Raw genomic sequence first — 20,575 nt, forward strand, 5'->3', positions numbered from 1 at the left:
ATCCCTTCTGATAATGCTCAACCCTCTCAGAGTGGCGTCCCATACCTTCATTATTTACAGCTAATTATTTACATTGATTTATTCTGTTTTTATTTATGTACTTATTTTTATTTACATACTTCTGTATAACAATTAATATATTTAAATACATGATTTACATTTTGTCTCTCCCATGATGATGAAAGAGCCTTGTGGGAAGGCTTTGTTCTCTGCTCTCAGCATAGCACTGGGTACATAACAAGCACTCAACAGAGCGTGAGGAGTGAAACTGGACAACAAGGGAAAGTGAGAAACTGGAAGCAACAGCTGAAGACAGCTTTTATCTAGGAATCTGACTGCGAAAGGGAGGAGAGCTATAGAATGATTGCTTGAAGGAAGGATAGGGTCAAGTGAAATTCGCTTAATGATAAGAGACTTCTGGATATTGCTGCTGTCAGCAGAGAAGAAGGCAGTGGATTCTGAAAGATTAAAAGTTAGGAAAAGAAAGAACAGATAAATATAGAAATTTTAATAAGGAGATTTTTTTTAAGGTAGAGATATTTAGGAAAGAGTTGTTCGTCCTTTGCTCTGGAGGAGGACCAATGACATCACAAGAGTGATGTCTTGACTTGAGAGTGAATTGGATTTAAGTGAGACAGAGCTGTGCAAAGTGATCCACCTCATTCTCTCCTCCGGAGTCATTCAGAGACCAGTGACAAGACCTAGGTCAGGACAACTAGCAATGGTCCTGGATATAATGGGAGACTTTGGCCCTTTTAAGCTAACGTCTTTCCTAGGATAGAACACTGGGCTTGGAACCAGGAGGACTCATCTTCATTAGGAAAGAGAAGGAATAAGGAAAGAGAAAATTTCTCAGAGGAGATCTGAGGATCCAAAGTTTCAGAGTCTCTGCATCATCTATCTGTTTAACACTTTCTGAAGAATTAGGATTCAAGCTTGCTGTGATGAGCAAGCCTCAAAGGAGATGGTCTTTACCTTGGTCTTCCTTGCCTAAATCCTCTCAGCATACCCTCGTTCCCCTGGTATAAGATCTAACCATAGCTACATTATCCTTTCAGACAATGGAGCCCTGTCCTGCCCCTCAGTTATTGGAGTGTGGTTCTCATTATCTAAATTTCCAAGCTCACTAATACCTACCACTTGCCTCCTTGGAGAACTGCCCTTCATCTGCTGCAAAACCGGCTCAACAGTGATTGTTCACCCAATGGAGTCACTGCCCACTGCTGCCCATCACCAGATTTCCCAGATGCTATGTCCCTTTCTTTATCTCCATCCTTCTTCCCAGATACCCCAAAGAGCTGCCCAGACTTTACCACAGCCAGGACTTGTCTTCAGGTGCCCACCCTGCTTCAGAAGCTATCTCTGTTACCTGTGGTTCTGTCTACAATCTAGCCTGCTACCTGGAACTTAGGGTATTACTACATAGTTGGCCTATCTAGAGGTACCAGAACAACAAGTGTTATTGCTGCAAAAGTTGTGGCTGCTCAAATCACCCCTGCCTCTCACTTGAGAACTCTTAAAGGAGTAGTTGCCTCCAATTCTCCTTACTTGCTCTCTCTACTCTAGAGCTAATGTAGGGTAGGCTCTTATACTTTGGATCAGGGGTGGGGGACCCACAGCCTCAAGGCCACATATGGGCCTCCAGATCCTCAAGTATGGCTCTTTGCCTGAATCCAAACTTCACAGTTAATAAAAGGATTTGTTCCCTACCCCTGCTTTTGACTATCTCCTACAGCAACTAGGTTGGCAGAGTAAAATACTACTAATAATAAGGATTTATACAGTGCTTTAAGGTTTGTAAAAGAACTTCATAAATTTTATCTCATTTGATCCTCATGGCAACCCTGAGAGGTAAGTATTATTATTTCCATTGTACAGATAGAGGTTACGTGACATATACTAGGGATGTTCGATATATTTATTGAAAAGCTGAATGAAAGAATCTGATTCCTATTGCCTGAAGAGGATGAAGCTTTTGTTGGGGGGGGGGTCTCCATTCCAATGTCAGAGTATGGGTTGGAGGAGATGCATTCTTGAAATCCCAACTTGGAAGTTAGAATATATTTTCACATAGAAACAACATCGTAAATAGTAGTTAATACTGTACTGATATTAATGCCACAGAATGGCTCTCGAGGTTTAATTTCTGGAACTTCTACCCTAGGTCCCTGTGCGGCTGACTCACTCACCTGGCCTATGATTTCAGGCAGCTCCCATACAAGCCACACTTCAACTCCTGCTCCAAAGTCTTCTCAACCACCTTTGCTGGTGAATACACATTTTCCCTTCCCTGTCCCCCTCCCTTACTGCCCACTCCTACCATGATCGAATTTACTCTGTCACTGTTTCTGAAAGTGGCGTGTTGCTCCACTGTTCTAGGAGTAGATCTTCCTATGTTCCCATTCATCAATATGGGGGGGAGAACCCGTTATTCGCCACTACTCCCCTACATGTGTTGTTTCCCCCTTTACAATGCAATCTCTTTGAGAACAGGGACTGTCTGCTTTTGTACTAACATTCCCAGTGCTTAGTATAGTTCCTGGAATATAGTAAGTACTGTATCATGCTTTTTCAGTCATTCAATAATATTATACCCCTATTAGACTTTTGCAGGCCTGTCTAGGGATACCAAAGTCCATTATAATATTGTACCTAAGGGAAAATGTATTCTGAATTTCCATCAATAAACTTATACATTTTTGGAGGTGTGCCTATGGACCTCAAATTCTAGATTTTGAAAATTAAAAATGAAAAGCATGAACCCAATTAATGATGCACTAGCTCCTTCCTTCCTACAGATGAGCATGGAATTGCTTCAATAGAGTTTATTGGCTCATGGCAAGTCAAGAAAGGTAATAAGAAATGTTAATTATCATTTATTTGATTTAATAAACAATTACTAATTGCCTACTAAGTGCAAAGCCCTGTGACATTTATGTTACAAACAGGTGAAATACCTGTTAGGCAATAGCCAAAAAACCTGAAGGCTTGAATTCTCAATTTACTTTTTAAAATTCCGATGACATCACCTGGGAGAGTGGATGAACCAGTTCTGTTAGCATCTGAAACAGTTAAAGGACACAATGAGTCACCAAGGACTCTTTGAATTCTGACTGGTTCCAGGTGACTATTTGGAATATGCAGTCAGGGAACATTAAAAAAACCCAACAACCCAACACTGTTGCTATTTTAAAGAGAACAATATGACTCTTTGCAAACTGTGGAGGTGAACAGGCCTTATTATTTCAATCAAACCAAAGCAGACACTGAACCCAAAGAAAACAGTAACAACAAGGAAAGTCCCTTTTTCTGGCTTGTCAGGATGCTTTACAAAAGGTGTACAGAATATAAGCTCTCTGATGCACTGTTTCATTTTCTTTTAACACAAGAAACTTGAAAGAAGCCATACTCAACAAAAAATTGGGGTGCATACACAGAGGGAGAGCTCTTTCATGACCTCAGGCAATACCATGGACAGTCTCAGTCTCGAGGTTAATGACAGTCAAACTGACTTGCTTTTTATACGCAATTTTAACTTAGAAGATCATTAACAGAAACTGATAATACCAATAATAAACAATAACAGAAATCAATAATAATAAATGTAATACAAAAAGAGCAGAATGATAATCCTTTGTCCCCCTTCCCAAAATGAGCTTATTAAATTCAGGATGAAATACAAGATGCTCTGTTTGGGAGTGAAAGTCCTTTGTAGCCTAGCCTCCCCATCTCGGTTTTCCAGTCTTCTCCTCCATACTCCTACCATGTACTTTGGATTCAGTGACACTGGTGTCCTGGCTATTTCTAAAATTGGATTTGAACCAGGGTCCTTTGACCTTAAGTCCAACTTTCTTTCCACTCTACCCTGCTGAACTCTTCATCTTTCAGCTCTAGGCATTTTCTCTAGCTGCTACCCATGCCTGGAATATTCTACTCCCTCTTTATCTCAGTCTCCTGACTTCCCTTCCTTCAAGTTCCAACTCAAATCCTATCTTTCACAGAAAACCTCCCCCAATTCCTCGTAGTTCTAGTACCTTACCTCTCTTTACTATTTCCTATTTAACCTATATATAACTTGCTTTGTACACATTTATTTGCATGTTATCTCCCCTTCAGATTGTAAAGTCCTTAGGGGCAGGGACTGTCTTTCACCTCTTTTTGTATTCCTAGCTCTTAGCATAGTTCCTGGCACATAAATCTTTATTAATTGATTGTATTCTCGTCAGCTTTTTAATATATTCGTGTACTATCTTAACACCATATTGAAAATCTGCTATACCCAAATTCTTCATCAGGGCTGATTTCTCTCTACAAAGAGATCCATTTCCCTCTCCACTTTATTTTCAGCTTTATAAGAACTCAATTTAAGAAAAAAAAATCAGTGCATTATAATAGCGAGATCATTATCAATCTACATGTGAATCTACTGTTGCTTAACATTGCCAGAGAAATATCTAGTGACAGTGAAAACATACCCATAATCCCCCTTTTCAAACGGAATACTATTCTCCAAAAAAACTTTACCTCATTTGTACTTGGACTTTACAAACAGTTTCCATTATTTTTTTCCAGGGATTTTCTATTCGAATAAACTTAATTCATTCTCCAAACAAAATCGTGGTCTAAGTCTTGATAGTAACAGTTTGATCCAAGATGGGGGAAATTATCCAGCACTGTTGGCTAGGAGAGAGAAAGCAGGAGGGTCAAGCAGAGATGGAGTGAGTTGTATGGAGGAAGAGAAGGATAAAGAAATATAGAAGGAGGAGGAGGACTAGAAGAAGGAGGAAAAATTGAAAAGCAAAGGCCTGGGCAGAGTCATCAGGGGCTATTTCTGCATTGGCACAGATCTCATAAATTCTCTTCAAAAATAGTGAAAAGGATTCTTTCCATTTTGCCACAGGGAAATGTCCTAAAATGGATTACTAGTTTGTGGCACTGAAGACCATGGCAGGCCACTGTTACCATTAGCTCCATTCACTGGTGATAGAAAATGAGTGACTGCTAATTCTGGCAAGGAAGATGGAGCCGCCATTCTTCATCACCACCAACAGCATCTATAAACAGCGCTAGCACTAAGGATGGTGAGTAAAGGATTCATTACCTCAGGGTCCCCTTGTTTCCAAACCAGTTTCAATGGTAGAATACAATTCAGCAGCTTTGGAAAGCAGCCATGCAGAAAAAGGGAAAATCACTGCTATTCACTGTTTTACTCTGCCAAGGTAGAAAGTGAAAAATAGCATTTTTGGTCCACTGGGATTTGGAAACCACTCCATCGTGCCAACATAGAAATGCTCAAAATAATAAGATTTAGAAGTAGCTTATGCAAGAACTGAGTGTATGTCTTGATTTGTCCATCTTTATCTCCTATAGCAAATAAGGAGGAAAAAATTCCTCCCAATGAGTACATTATTTGAGTTATTCCAAAGCCAAAATTCTTTAGAAAGCTAGAAAAATCAGGTGGCCCAAGTTTCTAAATATCTTATATTTATGTAATAAGCTTTGAAATATGGAGCCAAGAGGCAGGAAGCAAGCTAATCCATTTTCATTACACAAGCACTAGTCTGGGCCAACACTTCAGAGACCATATATATCCTTAATACCAAAGTCATCATAAAGTCCTTATGAGATGCCTAATTTCATACAGCACAGATGAGGTACCATTCAAACAGAACCAAATCAACATCGCTCATGACTTCTAGAAGTAAAAATTTAAGGAAGAAGACTCCCAAATGTTCACATATACCAATATTGACCTACTTCTCAGGAGGAGGGAATAGGAAGATTTTGGCCTTGCTAAAGGCCATCTGCCAAAGCTTTGCAGATTTATTTTCCTTTTAAGGTAAGGTATGTGATACCATCCTTGCAAGATCTTGCTTTAGATATCTCTGAGGGATTTAGAAACACACATTGGATCAATGTATCCCTAAAGCCAATGTGTTTAACTTCTTATTCTTTCCTTGTAGTCTCAGAGGAATAATAGATAGAATTTATATAGCATTTTAAGGTTTGCAAAGCACTCTACAAATATTATCTCATTTGAGCCTCACAACCACCCTGCAAAGTTGCTGCTATTGTTACGCCCATTTTACAACTGAGGAAACTGAGGCAAACAAAGTCTAAGTTACTTGCCCAAGGTCCCACACCTACCTAGTATCTGAGATCAGATCTTGCTTACTCCAGGTTTAGTGCTCTACTCACTGCACCATCACACATTATGAAGGATTTTAAATGCCAAACAGAGGAGTTTATTTTTGACCCTAAAGGTCTGAGAAAGTTGTGGGGAGGAGTGTGTGACACCGGAGTTTATTGAGTAGGGGAGTGACATCATTAGATCTTACAAATATCAGTTTGGCAGGTGTATGAAAGATGAAATAGATCCATCCCAGATACCTCTTCGCTTGGCGCAAACTGCTGTTTGATTTTGACTCCAATATTATGGTCATGATGCCCCCTTCCCCTTCACCCCGACAGATTCTTCACCAGGAAACTCAACATCATGAAGACTGTTTCAGCTTTGGTCCTCATGCCACACCAACACTCTCATTTGTTGAAACCCCAGCCATCTCTTTTTTTTTTTGCCAACAGCTGCTCTGCCTGGTTTCAACCTCCAATATCATTCTCTCATACTCTCCCAACTGGTATAGGGGGAGGGAAGGAGGAAGTGAAGGCAGATTTTGGTTAATTGAAAAAGACAAATTTTAATTTAAAAAAAAGAAAGATAAGCTGGAAGTAGATTAACAAAATTTGGCAACTGAGGAACTCTGGTGGGTGAGTTAGAGTAAGAAGCTGGTGATAACAGCAAGTGAGAGAATGTAAATACAGAAGAGAACAAGCCTCAAGACAGAACTTCAGAAAACACCTGCAGGTAGTGAGCATGATGCAGTGACTCATCAGAACAAACTGAGAGGTAGAGACCACATAGGGAGAAGTAGACCCATGCCATGAAAACCCAGAGGACAGAGACTACATAGGAAGATGTTAATAACATCAAATGCTTCCAAGAGGTTAAGAAGGATGAGGTCTGACTCCAGTGTATGCCAGAACCAGACTGGCTCTCAAAACTCAGCTGTTAAATTTTTAGTATCTGCATTTGAACCTCAGAGATTGGCAAATGCTAAAAATTAAGGCTTAATTTATCATTTTATTGATTTTCAAGCTTAAGAAAGTTATGTAGAAAAATAAGACAGATTAAACTCAAAACTGTGTCCTGATATATCCCTCCTCCCTGGTGGGGAGCTGGTTGTTAAACTTTCACCAGTATGCTGCTGGACAAGACTGTCAGTTATGGCAATAAAAAGAGCACTGGTAACTTGGGAAAAAGCAGTTTCAGTTGAATGATGAGGCTGGAAGCGAGACTACAAAGGGCTAAGGAGGAAGTGAAAGAAAAGGAAGTAGAGAGAAAGCACATGGACAGCTTTTTCTAGGTATTTAGTTGAGCAATCAATCACCCAGTCAACAAGCAATTATTAAGTGCCTACTGTGCCATGGTGAACGATGAAATCATGCCTAGCTTACATATTATCGGGAAGATAACATGTACATACATAAATATAGAGAGAATGTGTGTGCGCTTGTGTGAGTGTTCCCAGCAAATATAAGTGAAATGCAAGGCTGACAAGAAGGGAAGGCATTGGAGTTGGAGAGTCAGAAAAGTCTGTGTGTAGAAGCCTGGGCAACCTCTTGAAGGAAGGGAGCTATTCTGAGGGATGGAGGGGAGGAGGAATGCATTCCAGGTTTGGGAGGCATCCCCGTGCACAGGCACAGAATGTGTGAGGAACAGAATGAAGGCTAGTTTGGCTCGATCACAAAGTTGAGTAAATGTATAATAAGGCTGGAAAGATGGGGCTAGTTGTGAAAGCTTTAAAAGTCAAACAGAGGAGTTTATATTTTATCCCGGAGGCAGTGGGAAACCACTGGAGTTTATTGAGTAGGGGAGTGACAAGGTCAGATTTGTGTTTAAGGAAAATTACTTTGGCAGCTGTGCAGAGGATGAATTGGAGAGGCGAGAGACTCGAGGCAAAGACACCAATTAGTAAGCAGTTGCAGTAGTCCAGGGGAGAGGTGATGATGGCTGAATTAAAGTAGTGAGACGGAGGAGAGATATAAGATGACAGCTTGAGGGTAGATAGGGGTCTTGTGAAGACTTTTTAAGAATGGTGGAGAATTGGGCATGTTTGTAGGCAGCAGGGAAAGAATCAGTAAAGAGTGTTTGAAGGTTAGAGAGACAGAATGATGGGAGGGACAATCTGCTACGGGAGACAGAAAGGGATATAAAGTGGAGCATATGAACTAAGAAAGAACCTGAAGGTTCTTCGTATTTACACCGGTACTTAGAGCACTGGCTTCCTCAATGTCTTCTGGAAAAGGGAAGAGAGTTTCCTTGTCTTTTGAGAGGTTCAGCTAAAAGTCCATTCTGTATGTTTTGGATGGGCTAATTAAAGTCTGTCCCATATTATGTATCTTTTTTAGCCTGAATGCTTGCAGGTGAACTACAAGCCTTTAGATATAAGCCAAAATCTGGTATTTCCAGGGGGAAAATTGTGTGTGGAGGTAATAAAACAAGTTTTATAAATTATTACACAGACAAGTTGCTCCTCTTCCCTTTACCAGGCGAACCCCTTCTGTAACTGTCAAGGGCCATGAGTCTAATTGACAAAGGTTACCCTACCTTGTATTGTTATCTTGTATATATCCTGTCACACTGATCATAATGTAGGTCCCTCTGAGGCAGGGTACATGTCTCATAACTCTTTACATTTATAGCACCTGGCATGGTATCCTTTACAGAGCAGATACTCAAGAAATGTTCATTGATCACAGGAGATAAAAAATAATATATACCAGAATTATCACCCCCAAACAAATCCCAAACTTGATATTCCTAAATAAAGGCAATCTTATGAACTTGTTGATTTTTTTTTCTAGAGACTCTCCTTCTCTACCCATATTATTTTGAGTGTCTCTCAATGGTCTATCTTTTCTCTCTTTATTCTCAATGTTAACTCACTGATTCTCAAGGTTTCCAATATCACCACATGTTGGGGATGATTTCTCAAATAATATCTCTTGATTCTAACCTCTCTCCATCACTAGTCTCATTTTCAACTCTCTTAGCACATCTTCATTTAGATGTTTCACTCTTATCTCAAACAGTGTATCAAAAATCGAAATTGTCATAGGATCATAGATCTTGATTTGGAGTCAAAGGACACGAGTTTGAAGTGGGACTTTAATTCCTCATCTATAAAATGATCTCATAATCTAGAATTAGAAGGGATCTCAGAGGCCTTATAGACCAACTCTTTATTTTAGAAATGATGAAAATGAGTCTAAGGGAGGCTCAATGAGTTATTGAAAGGCACATTTAAGTAATCAACATCAGAAGTGATATTTGAAGCAAGTTCCTATGATTCCAGGGTCAATATTCTTTTTATGGGCAGCTAGGTGGCACAGTTGAGAGAGTGCTTAACCTGAAGTCTGGAAGACTCATCTTCTTTAGTTCAAATCCAATCTCAGACACTGACAGGCTGTGTGACCCTGAGCAAGTTACTTCACCCTGTTTGCCTCAGTTTCCTTATCTGTAAAATGAGCTGGAGAAGGAAATGATATCCTTGCCAGTATACTAACCAAGAAAACCCCAAATGGGGCCATGAAGAGTCAGAAGTGACTGAAAATGACTGAACAACAACAATTCTTTTTTATGGCACTTCAATACCTCCCTCTTTCCTTCTAAAACATTTCATTTTGAAATCGACTCTCATTTCTACTCATTTTTAAAAATCACAATTGTTCTAGTCTTCCAGATGAAAACTTCTAAAGTGATCTCCAATTCTTCCCTAGCTTTTATCCCTCTATATAAAATCTGTTCCACCTCACTTCACTCCCCTCCTTCACTGAAAACCTCTTTCTGGAAGTCAGATGTGATGTTAGGGGAAAAAACAACAGTTACAACAACACTGGGTAGGGAATAACCTTGGATAATAACATAAATAACCTTGGAGAAATTAACCTCTTCTCTGGGTCCTAATTTCCTCAATTAAAAACTAAAAAGTTTGCCATGATAACCTCCAAAGTCTGTTTCCAACTACAAATCTGTTATCCTATGAAAAGATGACCCACAAGTTTCCATTCAGCTACCAATCTTATGGAACTATTTTTTTTTTTAAATCTGGACTTTTGATTTCTTTTTTATATTGATATATTGGGTTCTTAAATCACCTTCATCCAGAATGTCCCTTTTCTTTATAGTACAGTATTATTCTATTACATTCATGTACCACATTTAGGTTATTTGTTCTCCAATTGGAAACTATATTTTGTTTCTAGTTCTTTGCTATTACCAAAAATAAGTTGGTGAATAGGGCATTCTGTCTTTGTCTAGGTATTTATGCCTGGCTTTGGGATATGGAGGTCAAAGGATACAGGTATTTTAGTCATTTGCTTTTTGTTTTTGCATAATTTCACCTTATCTTCTAGAATGTCTGAACCCATCTCAGCTCTACCAAGATTGCACCATTGCCCTTCCTTTTCACAGCCCTTTCAATGCTGATTCTTATTTTCTGCCATTTTTGCCAATTTTCTGAGTCTGAGATGAAACCTCAGAGGTATTTGGATCTGTTTCTTTTATTATTACTGATCTGGAGCACTGCTTCTTAGGTTTGTTATTATTTGTTCCTTCCCTTATGTATCTGAGGTATCAAACCGTTATTGCTGATGTAAAGATTCTTCCCCCTAATGGAAAGCTTTCCTTTCTACTCACACTGATTTTGTTTGCACAAAAGCTTTTCAGTTTCACATAATCAAAATTATCTAGTTTATATTTTTGGATTGCCTATACTGTAGGAGCTTAGCAGTCATTAGGGAAGGGCAGTCATCCTTTTGCACCACTGGACATTCCTGCATCTAACCAATCCTTAGCTGAAGTCTTGGCCTGGAGGAGAAAAGGCTGTCAGAAGAATAAAACTCAGCTTTCATTGCCTGTGGGAAACTTCAGGGGCTGACTGGTGGCAGTAATACTAAACTTTTTATGGCTTGCTAAATGCTAAACATTTTGGTTGCCATGGGCTCTTCATGTCTTCAGTGTGCCCTCCTGACCTGGTGACTGTGGAAGTAGATTGGAAAAACTTTCATTCTTTTTTTCCCTTTTTACATTTTAAGTGCATCCTTCTAAACTAAGATCTTTTAAATCCTAATGGCTACATTCCTAATGTATTTTAAAACCTAAGACCTAAGTGGTTGAACTAAGCCTAATTTAGTTTTAGTTTACAATAGTATCTATTCTTTATTTGGATAAGAACCAGCCCTGTTGTCCCATCTGTGAAAGGAAACCTGGTCTTGTTATTCTCTAATTTTTTAATGGCTGTGACCTCTCATATTCTTATGAGGTATCCATTTTGAACTTCTTGTGAGAATAGGGTCTAAACTATTAGCCTAACCCTAATTCCTACCAAATCGATTTCCCCCTTTTCAAGCAGTTTTTCTCAAATACGGAGTTCTAATAATTTACTTTTGAAAGCTTACTTAATTTTGAGGTCAAAACTACTTTCATGGTAATATTATAATATTTTAATTTTTAATGCAGTAAATATTGATGGATATAATTGACATAAAAAGTTCTTTGGAGATCCCTCAATAATTTTTAAGAGTATTAATGGAGAACTGCTTGAGAACTGCTAGGTTAGAGGATAGCACATTTAGGTAGATCAGGAAATAACTAAACATATAGACATGGAGTCCTTGATCAGTTTTCTATTACAGGCTTCTATGGCAGTCTGGTGAAGTCTATGTTTTGCTGTTCTTAGAATAACATGTTTAAATGCATAAAATATGTAGGATTGTATTATATTTATTATTAGTTCTATTTTTTACTTTATTTATGTAATATATTTGCTATAATCATATTGAAACATATTTATCAAAACGGGGCAGGTACTCAGCAAAGTGGACAGATTACTAGATCTGTAAGACTCATCTTCCTGAGTCCAAATCCAGTTTCAGACACAGACTAGCTGTGTGATCCTGTATAAGTCACCTCACCCTGTTTGCTTCAGTTTTCTCATTTGCAAAATGAGCTGGAGAAAAAAATGGAGCAGAAAATCATTCTAGTATCCTTGCCAAGAAAACTCCAAATGGGGTCATAAAGAGTTGGACACCACTGAAATGACTAAAAACAATAAAAGTTATTAAAATATGTTTTTTGAAAGTTAACAGACATCAGATTCAGAACCATCCAAAAAGTGATGATTAATCGATAAATATGCACTGTGAAAATGGTCGCTAGCAAAGTACCCAAGGACCTTTCCTTAACTCTATTCTATCAAATGTTTTGAATTAATGATTTGGATAAAATAAGAGGATTATCAAGTTTGCAGATGACACAAGTTAGAGAGGGATAACAAGTTGGAAGACAGAATTGGGACCCATAAAATTTCCTAATGACTAGCTAGCTGCTAGACCCATGGGATTCTTAGGATGAAATTCACTAGGAAAAAATGTAAAGTCCTGCTTCAGTATTGGGAAAGATCTATGATCTCATTGGTATGAGAACCTCTTGATCATTTCATCCAATGTGATTCTTGTCCATGTCTTTCTATAAAATCCTCCACAGGATTTATCCAACACAAGGATTTCCCACAGTTCTTTTAAAATGCGTGAATACTATTGTAGCAGCTAGGCTGTCCATCACACAAAAGGAGGTTTCCAAAAAAAGTCTTATACTTCTTTCTAAGCTTGCAACAAGATGTTGTTAGAAACAGCTCATGTGACAAAAGACCTGAGGAGTTTCAGCAGACTCTAAGCTCAGTATAAGTCATATCTCCTCAATGGGATTACCTGTATGAGTCAACAGTGTGAAATAATGGCAAAAAAATACTATGATTTTAGTTTATGTCAATAAAACATATGGTTTGGAATAATAAAGGTAGTTGTCCTGCTGAACTCTGCTCTGTTCGGGTCACATCTGAAGTACACTGTGCACTTCTAAATGCCACATTTTCAGGGGTACATTAACAAGTTGGAGTACATGCAGAACAGGGCATCACAGAGGGAAAGAAAGCCATGCCAGACAAGAATAGGATAAAAGAACTAGAGATGTTTGGCATGAAGAAGAGAAGATGTGACAAATATCTTAAGTATTTCAGATAGAATTAGATCTGTTTTTCTTGCTTCCCAGAAAGAACAACTGGGCATGATGGGAAGAAGTTTCATAGTCACAGATTTCAGCTCAGTGGAAGGAAAAAATTTTTCCAATACTGGAGCTGCCCCAAAGAGAAACAGGATGCCTATGGAGGTAATAATAACAATAATAGCATTTATATAGGTTATAAGGTCCTGAATCCTCCTCCCATGGCAGTTTTCATGCATAGGTCAGATGACCTTGTCAGGTTATCAAGTGAGTTACTGTTCAGCTATGGGTTGGAGAAATGTCACTCTCATCTCTGAAATTCTTTGATTTTGTGAAAGCTCCATTATTTGGTCTCCTTTTAACCGGAGCACGCAAGTACTAGTAACGAGCATTTCTTTAGTACTTGAAGGTTCATAAAAGGTTTTATATACATGATCTCATTTGATACTCAAAGCAATGGGCAAGTTAAGTACTACAGATATTATTATCATCACAGTTTTATAGATGACAAAAAATTAGGCACAGAGAGTTAAGTCCATGTCATAAAGCTAGCAAATATTCAAAGTACGATTTATATCCAGGTTTTCCCGATTCCAACTCCAGTGTTCCATACACTATAGTACATTGCTTCTTTCTACTTTTAAAAATAAATATAATTGACATCCTTGTTTTAGTCATAGTATATCTTATTTTCTTGGCTCTGCTTGCTTCATGCAGCAGTTCATGTAAAACTTGCCATGCTTCTTTATACTCATCATATACATCATTTTTTACACAACAGGAATATTCCATTACACTCATGTGCTACAATTTATTTTACCATTCCCCAAATGATGGGCATCGACCTTGTTCCCAGTTCTTTGCTGTAACAGAAAGTACTGCTACAAATATTTTGGTATAGATGGGGACTTTCTTCTTATCAATAACCTCCTTGGGTATTAGGTTTATACACTAGTAGAATTTTGGAGTCAAAGGGGTACATTTTAGTCCCTGGTTTTGCATAATTCCAAACTGCTTTCCAAAGTGGTTCTGCTGAAATCGTTGCTCCACCAACAATGTACTAATGTGCTTATCTTGCTTTCCACCCTTTTGTTGACTACTTCTATTTTCTCAACTTTGCTGCTTTTCAGGGGGTGAGGTGAAATTTAAGGGGGTTTTTGAATTGCTTTTGTCTTATTCATAGCAATTTGGAGCATCTTTTCAGAGGGTTGTTAATAAATTGCAATTCTTCTTTTGAAAACTACCCCCTACCTCACCCCCCAATCCTTTGACTACATATCTATTGTAGAAATTTTGGTCTTAAATATGTTTGTGAATTGTTTATATATTGTGGATTCCAAACTCTTATCAGGTATCTGATACATTTAGCCACTTCCTTTTTTGTCCTAGTTGCATTAATTTTGTTTGTGCAGAAGATTTTGTTTCATGTAATCAAAGCTATACATTTATCTTTTATAATTGCTCCTATTCCTTGTTTTGTTCAAAATAGCTTCTGTAGATCAAGTACCATATATGTATACCAGGACAATGAAAAGTTATCTTTATAATGATTTTGAGATACTGCTATGCAAAATCCTGAAATTCATTCTGAATCACCAAAAAAAAAAGACAATTATCCTTAGTATAGTTTTAGTTTTAAGCGTTTTTTTCTATTCTTGGAAAACTGGTAATTTCTATTAACCAAAATAATTTAATGAACCAGAATAGCCTATTATCCTGACATGCTGAATAATAAGAAAATTTACAGTAATGTGATTTGATGGTGAAGAATTTAGAGATGTTGGACTAAAGGAGTTAATTCTAATTCTAATTCTCCTTCCTGTGAATCACAATGAAGTGTGGTAGAATAATATTCTATAGATTCCACCTAAAAAGACATGACTCCTGTCTTTATCATTTTTTTTTGTCTCTTCGATAAATACCTCATGACCTGGGTAATCACAAATGAGAATCTTTCAAGTCATTTGGCAATTAAAGCACCAAACAGACCACTTTTTTTACATTTGTAATTAAAAAAATAAAGCAAGAAGAAAGAAAAAAATAGCTTTCATGTATACTATTTATTAAGTATTCCTTGGTGCAAGATGCATAGAAAAAGAACAGTGGTGAATTGGCCCTATCCAATATGTTGAGAAGTAAGGAGATTTGATTCTTATAAAATCACATAATAAAGATTTCTTAATCACCAACTATGTGCAAAACACTGTGTGAGGGGTTGGGGATACAAAGACAAAAATTTTAAATTAAAAAAAAAAAAGACAAGAACTGCTCCTGCCAAGGAGGAGCTTACACTGGGGAGAGGGGGGAGGGAAAGGAAAGGAGCTAAGACAGATAACAAAAATATACATAAGTAAATACAAGATAATTTGAGAACGGAAAGAGTGTCACAACTGGGGGATTAAGAAAAACTTCAAGGAGGACATGTGTTAAGCCTTAAAGGAAGCAAAGAATTCTAAGAAGGAGAAATGACTCCAGAGGGCATTCCAAACGGGGACCAGCCTAGATAGGCATCTAGAGAGGCAGAAGATAAAATAATAGCAAGGAGGTGAGTTTGTCTGGAAAGCAGAATGTATTAAGGGGAGTAATAAGAACTAAGTCTGGAGCCTGTTTGTGAAGGGCTTTAAAGGTCAACTATATGTTAAAAAAAAAAAAATAAACCATATGGCCTGTAATATCTATGTGAGATGGAATCATGGTAGTGATATGCAACCCGGAAGCAGGGAGACGATGGGATTCCTAAACAGCTTAGAAGACTCATCTCTTCTAAAGTTACAGGATCACAGATTTAGAACTGGAGGGAACTTTAGAAGCTATCCAGTCCAATTCTTTAACTTCACAGATGAGAGATTAAGTGATTTGCCCAAGACCAAACAGGTAGATATAATAATAACCTAGCAGGTGTTCAAACCCAAGACCCCTGAGTGCTGATTCAGTGGTCTTTCCAGAGCATCAAGCCACCATCTCATTTTCCCTGATTATGTCTGGCAGTTTACGTCAGACAGTGGTAGGTGTGTGAGTGCTAGTACTGGTTCAGCAAGTTAGTCTTAGACAAGGAGTCATGAAGTAAAGACAAAAGGACAGTTTTAGAAGCCTCTTCCATTGTCATCCTCCAGTGCCTCCAGCACTCTTTCTTTGTTTTCTTTGTCTTAATTACTTCTCTTGACATTTAGCCTTGTTTAACTTGGTTTCTGTTTCTTTTCACTATGTGCCTGCTTCTTTGGATTAGGAATTCTTTAACCTTCCTTCATCTCTGGATCTCCTGGGGACTCTAGCTTCAGGCCAGGGTGGTTGGCCATCAATTTCTCATTGTCTGCTACACTTAACCACTGTCTGTACTACACAGCAGGGCTTTGACAAGTGACCTTTTTACATCTCATTTTTATAGTCTAATCTAGTTTAGGCTTTGCCAACAAACTTAATTCAGTGGATTTCTCGGTTCAATTAGTAGTTTGGAAAAAATGGAAATGAAGGTAAAATACATGGGAGTAATCAGAAAGGAACACCAACACAGATCTTGCTGCTGCATGTATTCCTCTATATTTTGAACTGAAGAAAGCTATTTTGCAATTTACAATCTACATTAGAAATATCTGAAACTCATTTAACTGACCTGTTTTCCTATGATGAAAAGCAGACCTATAGTCCAAGGAGCTGCCCTCATGGGTCAGTTTTGAAGTGCTTGATACCGATGCCTTTGAAGAGTCTTCTGGGCCTCCATATAAAGGGGAGGAGCTCAGTGAAAGTCGCGTCCCTCCCCTGCTGGTACTGTGTAGGTTGAACATATCCTGGACTTTTTTCTTTTCCTTTTTAAGCATGTTTACCAGAATATCTGAAACTTGGCTTAAGGAATTTGTATTACAATTTATGACTCAGTTTCCACTGCTACCGTTTATTGGGATTTGACATTTATTACCACATTGGTAAAGTGACTAGAGAGAAATAGCGAATTTTTGAAGTTACGGAAAGGCTTGTAAACATTCCTAACAACATATTCACCTTGTGTTAGTATGCCTTAATATCAGTCAACACAACCGAAGCTTTTCATATTGTCATAGTCAACTTCAAACTGTATAAACTCCAAAGACTGAATATTAATGGTTCCAATTAAAAAGGTTTTTACAAAAACATGAAATGTGCATTTATTCACTTAGTATGCAATCAAAATAGCTGAAAAATACATTTTAAAAAATCACTCCTCTCTTGATTCCAAAAAAGAAATGAAAAGAATGTAACTTGTTAATACAGACAATTTTTATAATGCACACTGAGAAGAAGGAATTTTCACTAGAACAGTGATACAGCTCCCTGGGACATGCCTCTATTGAAGGGCCAGGAAGAGGGTACGGGGCCGGCAGAGAGAGAAAAAATGATTAGCAAGTACGAAAAGGACCATGTGATAGAAAACTCAGGTTATTTTCCTCATTCTTCACTCTTGGTGGTAGCAAAATTTTATATTGTATTATCTTATATTATGATTTGAAATGGGTAGATATATGTGAATATATGTATATGGGAATATACATATATATAAATATATTATATGTAATTATATAAATTAATTATGTATACATTTATATTATATGTGTACACACATATAAATATGTATAAATAATACACATACACATATGTGTGTATGAAGTCTCAGAACTCCAAAACAATTTGATAATGAGCCCACAGAGAATTCTGCTGTAATAAAAACAATAAATCAAAGGTCTCTCTTGGTTTCAGATACTACAGAGGTAGTGAATTGTGCCTGACATCACTGGCTTGGAGTTCCCTACCCTAAAGCTAATCCATTAGGTTGATACCTATTGCACAAGAACCAATTACTGAGCTGGTTCTCAGACAAAGAACTCCATTTCATTTAAAAAGAACTTCTCTGCCCTAGCTCAGTGAGGCTTCTGTCCGGATCAAACGTACAATGCTGGGAAATGTCTATATAGCTAGTTTGCTCCTCAGGGATGTTACAGGAGCTCTTTCTACAGTTCAGAATCACCCATTCCCACTCACCCTCCTTATCTTTTCTGTTGTTTTAAAAATTCTATGCTGTGATTATCCTTGCCATGGTGTGCTCCATGACATCCACATTTAGACCCTATAGGGTTAAAACTAAACTATATTGTACAAGGTTTCTCAGAGTATAGTATGTGGATCCTGGGGGTGCCTGAGACCCTTTCAGGGGGTCCTGTGGGGTCTAAAAGATTTTCATAATAATACTAAGATGTTATTTGCCTATTAAAATACTCTTTTCTTTGCCATCTACACATCTATGTGGGGCTAAGTAGTCTTCATATATTTCAAGCAAACACATTATAACATATTAGATGCAGAAACAGATGAAAATCTAGTTTTCTTTGATAAGCTAGACATTAAAGAGTTCTGCAAAAATATATAACACAATAAATGTCACTCTTGTCACTAAATTTTTTGTTTTGTTTTGGAAAATATATTTATTTTTTTCACAAAAGCATCATGTATTAACATGTAATGCATTTATTATTTGAAAAAATAAATATTAAAACACTTGTCAATTTTCATGTCTAATATGGCACATATTGATAGATATAACCGACATAAACAAAAACTCTTTGGGATTCCCAGTAATTGTTAAAAGGGCAAAGACAAATATGTTTGAGAACTACTGGTCTAGTGTATATCTGTCTAGTTTGCCCACAAGAAAACATGCCTTTGTCAAGTGCTTTTCCAAAATCTATGCAAACTGTACAGAAGTTACCTGAATCTACCAGAGGAACAACTTTATTTTTTTTTTTTTAAAAAAAGGAAATGAAGTTCATTGCAATAATTTGCTCTGCGATGCCATTTCATCCCACCGTGATAACATCTTCTTTTTCCTAGATGTACATTAATCATTCCTTTAATAATTCATTCTTTTAATAATATATTTTTGTCATTCTTATTGTTCATTCTTCTTTCCAGAGTTTTGTCAAGAATCAGTCAAGCTTGCTGGTCTATAATTTACAAACTCTATTGTCTTCTCTTTTTGGAAAATCATTCTATTTGTCCTTTTCCTGTCCTACCTCTTTCATTACCTCCATCATCTTTCAGAGATCACAGGCATTGTCTTCATAATCAAATCTCCCAGTTTACTCTAAGCAGTCTTTCTGGGACAAGTAATGACAAACCCATCTTCATCCTTCAGCTGGTGATTCATATTTTTCTCTAACTTCTAGAAACATTCTGTAATGCCAGTCTATGACATTTCTAAAGGTCAATTTTTCCTTACAACCTACTGGTCTGTTTTCTGTAACCTCCCTCCACCACAGATACTGTACTCCAAAATAACTGATGATCTTATTCCTTGGCCTTCTAATAGACAGTCTCACAGTGGTCTCCCTGTTGTTTTCATTTCTGCTTCTTCAAGTATATTCAGAGATATTCCATCAAAATATTGTTTGCTGAATTACAAGAAGCAGCACCCGTCATGGAGAAATCTCTTAGTTCTACACCAAAATAGTAGCACTGAAAATCTATCTTAGACTCTTAATTACGCCTGTCACAAGAATCCTGTGGTACTGGCTTCCCATTTCCAGTTGTCTGCTCTGACAAGATGACCGCTTTCAACATGACGAACATGACCACCTTCTCCTAAAGCCCTACCCCTGTTCTATTTTTCCTTCCTCCTTGGTCCCACTCTGATATGGTTCATCAATTATCTAGTCCATTTTATAGTATCCTTTGAAATGTTGATTTTGTTGTTGATAAAGTGCATTGTGAACATTTTCACACAACATTCCTTCTACTTATTGACTTTAATAGAAGCCTGATTTTCCCATGGTCTCTCCATACAGCTTGTAACCCAGATGACCAGTAGCCAATTGTTCCTTTGCTCCATCTCCCAGGTTTGTTGTTGCTGTTTGTCCTTCATTCTTGAAGAGGACCATGACATCAGGGAGGTGATGCCATGACATGTGAGTGAAATGAAGTGAGACAGGGCTGTGCAAAGTTAACAGCCTCACTTTCTCCTCCAGAGACACCTGGGTCCAGTGGCAAGATATAGATCAGAACAATTAGAGATGGCCCCGGATGCAGGGGGACACCTTTACCTTTCTAAGCTAAGGTCTTTCCTAAGTCTCGGTTTGACTGAGGCAACACTGATTCAGTGACTAAGGCTAGGTAAGAAATGAGGCAGAGAATGACCTCAAGTCATGAAAAAGAATCAGTTTGGAAAGGGAAGACCTTCTGGGTTTCTGTCCAAAACAGAAACAATTGTTATTTATGTTCCCTCTGAGCCAAACAAGGCCTGCCTGTTTGTTGCTCTTTGTTTCAGTTTCCAGACTATTCAATACCACCCTTCCTAAGTCAGTTTTCTCACTCTGAAGACCATGCAGCCAGTATTTGTACTAACTTCTCCCCACGTTTGTTATAGTTTTCTATTAATTTCCAGGTCATATTCCCAATCACCATCATGACTTCAGTATTTGCAGCACAATC

At 37.8% G+C, this 20,575-nt stretch overlaps 1 protein-coding gene across 3 annotated transcripts in view; it reads right to left on the bottom strand.

Annotated features, from left to right (window-relative positions):
- Window positions 1–20,575, bottom strand: part of KIF6 (kinesin family member 6) — a 504,404-nt gene that overhangs the window by 236,339 nt on the left and 247,490 nt on the right. For all 3 annotated transcript variants that reach the window (XM_072642001.1, XM_072642002.1, XM_072642000.1), the window contains one exon: window positions 16,734–16,952. In XM_072642001.1, coding sequence (XP_072498102.1) covers window positions 16,734–16,952 — 219 coding nt within the window. The remainder of the gene's footprint in view (window positions 1–16,733; window positions 16,953–20,575) is intronic.

This window comes from Notamacropus eugenii, chromosome 2 (assembly GCF_028372415.1).
Source record: "Notamacropus eugenii isolate mMacEug1 chromosome 2, mMacEug1.pri_v2, whole genome shotgun sequence".
In the NCBI taxonomy this organism is placed as follows: Eukaryota; Metazoa; Chordata; class Mammalia; order Diprotodontia; family Macropodidae; genus Notamacropus; species Notamacropus eugenii.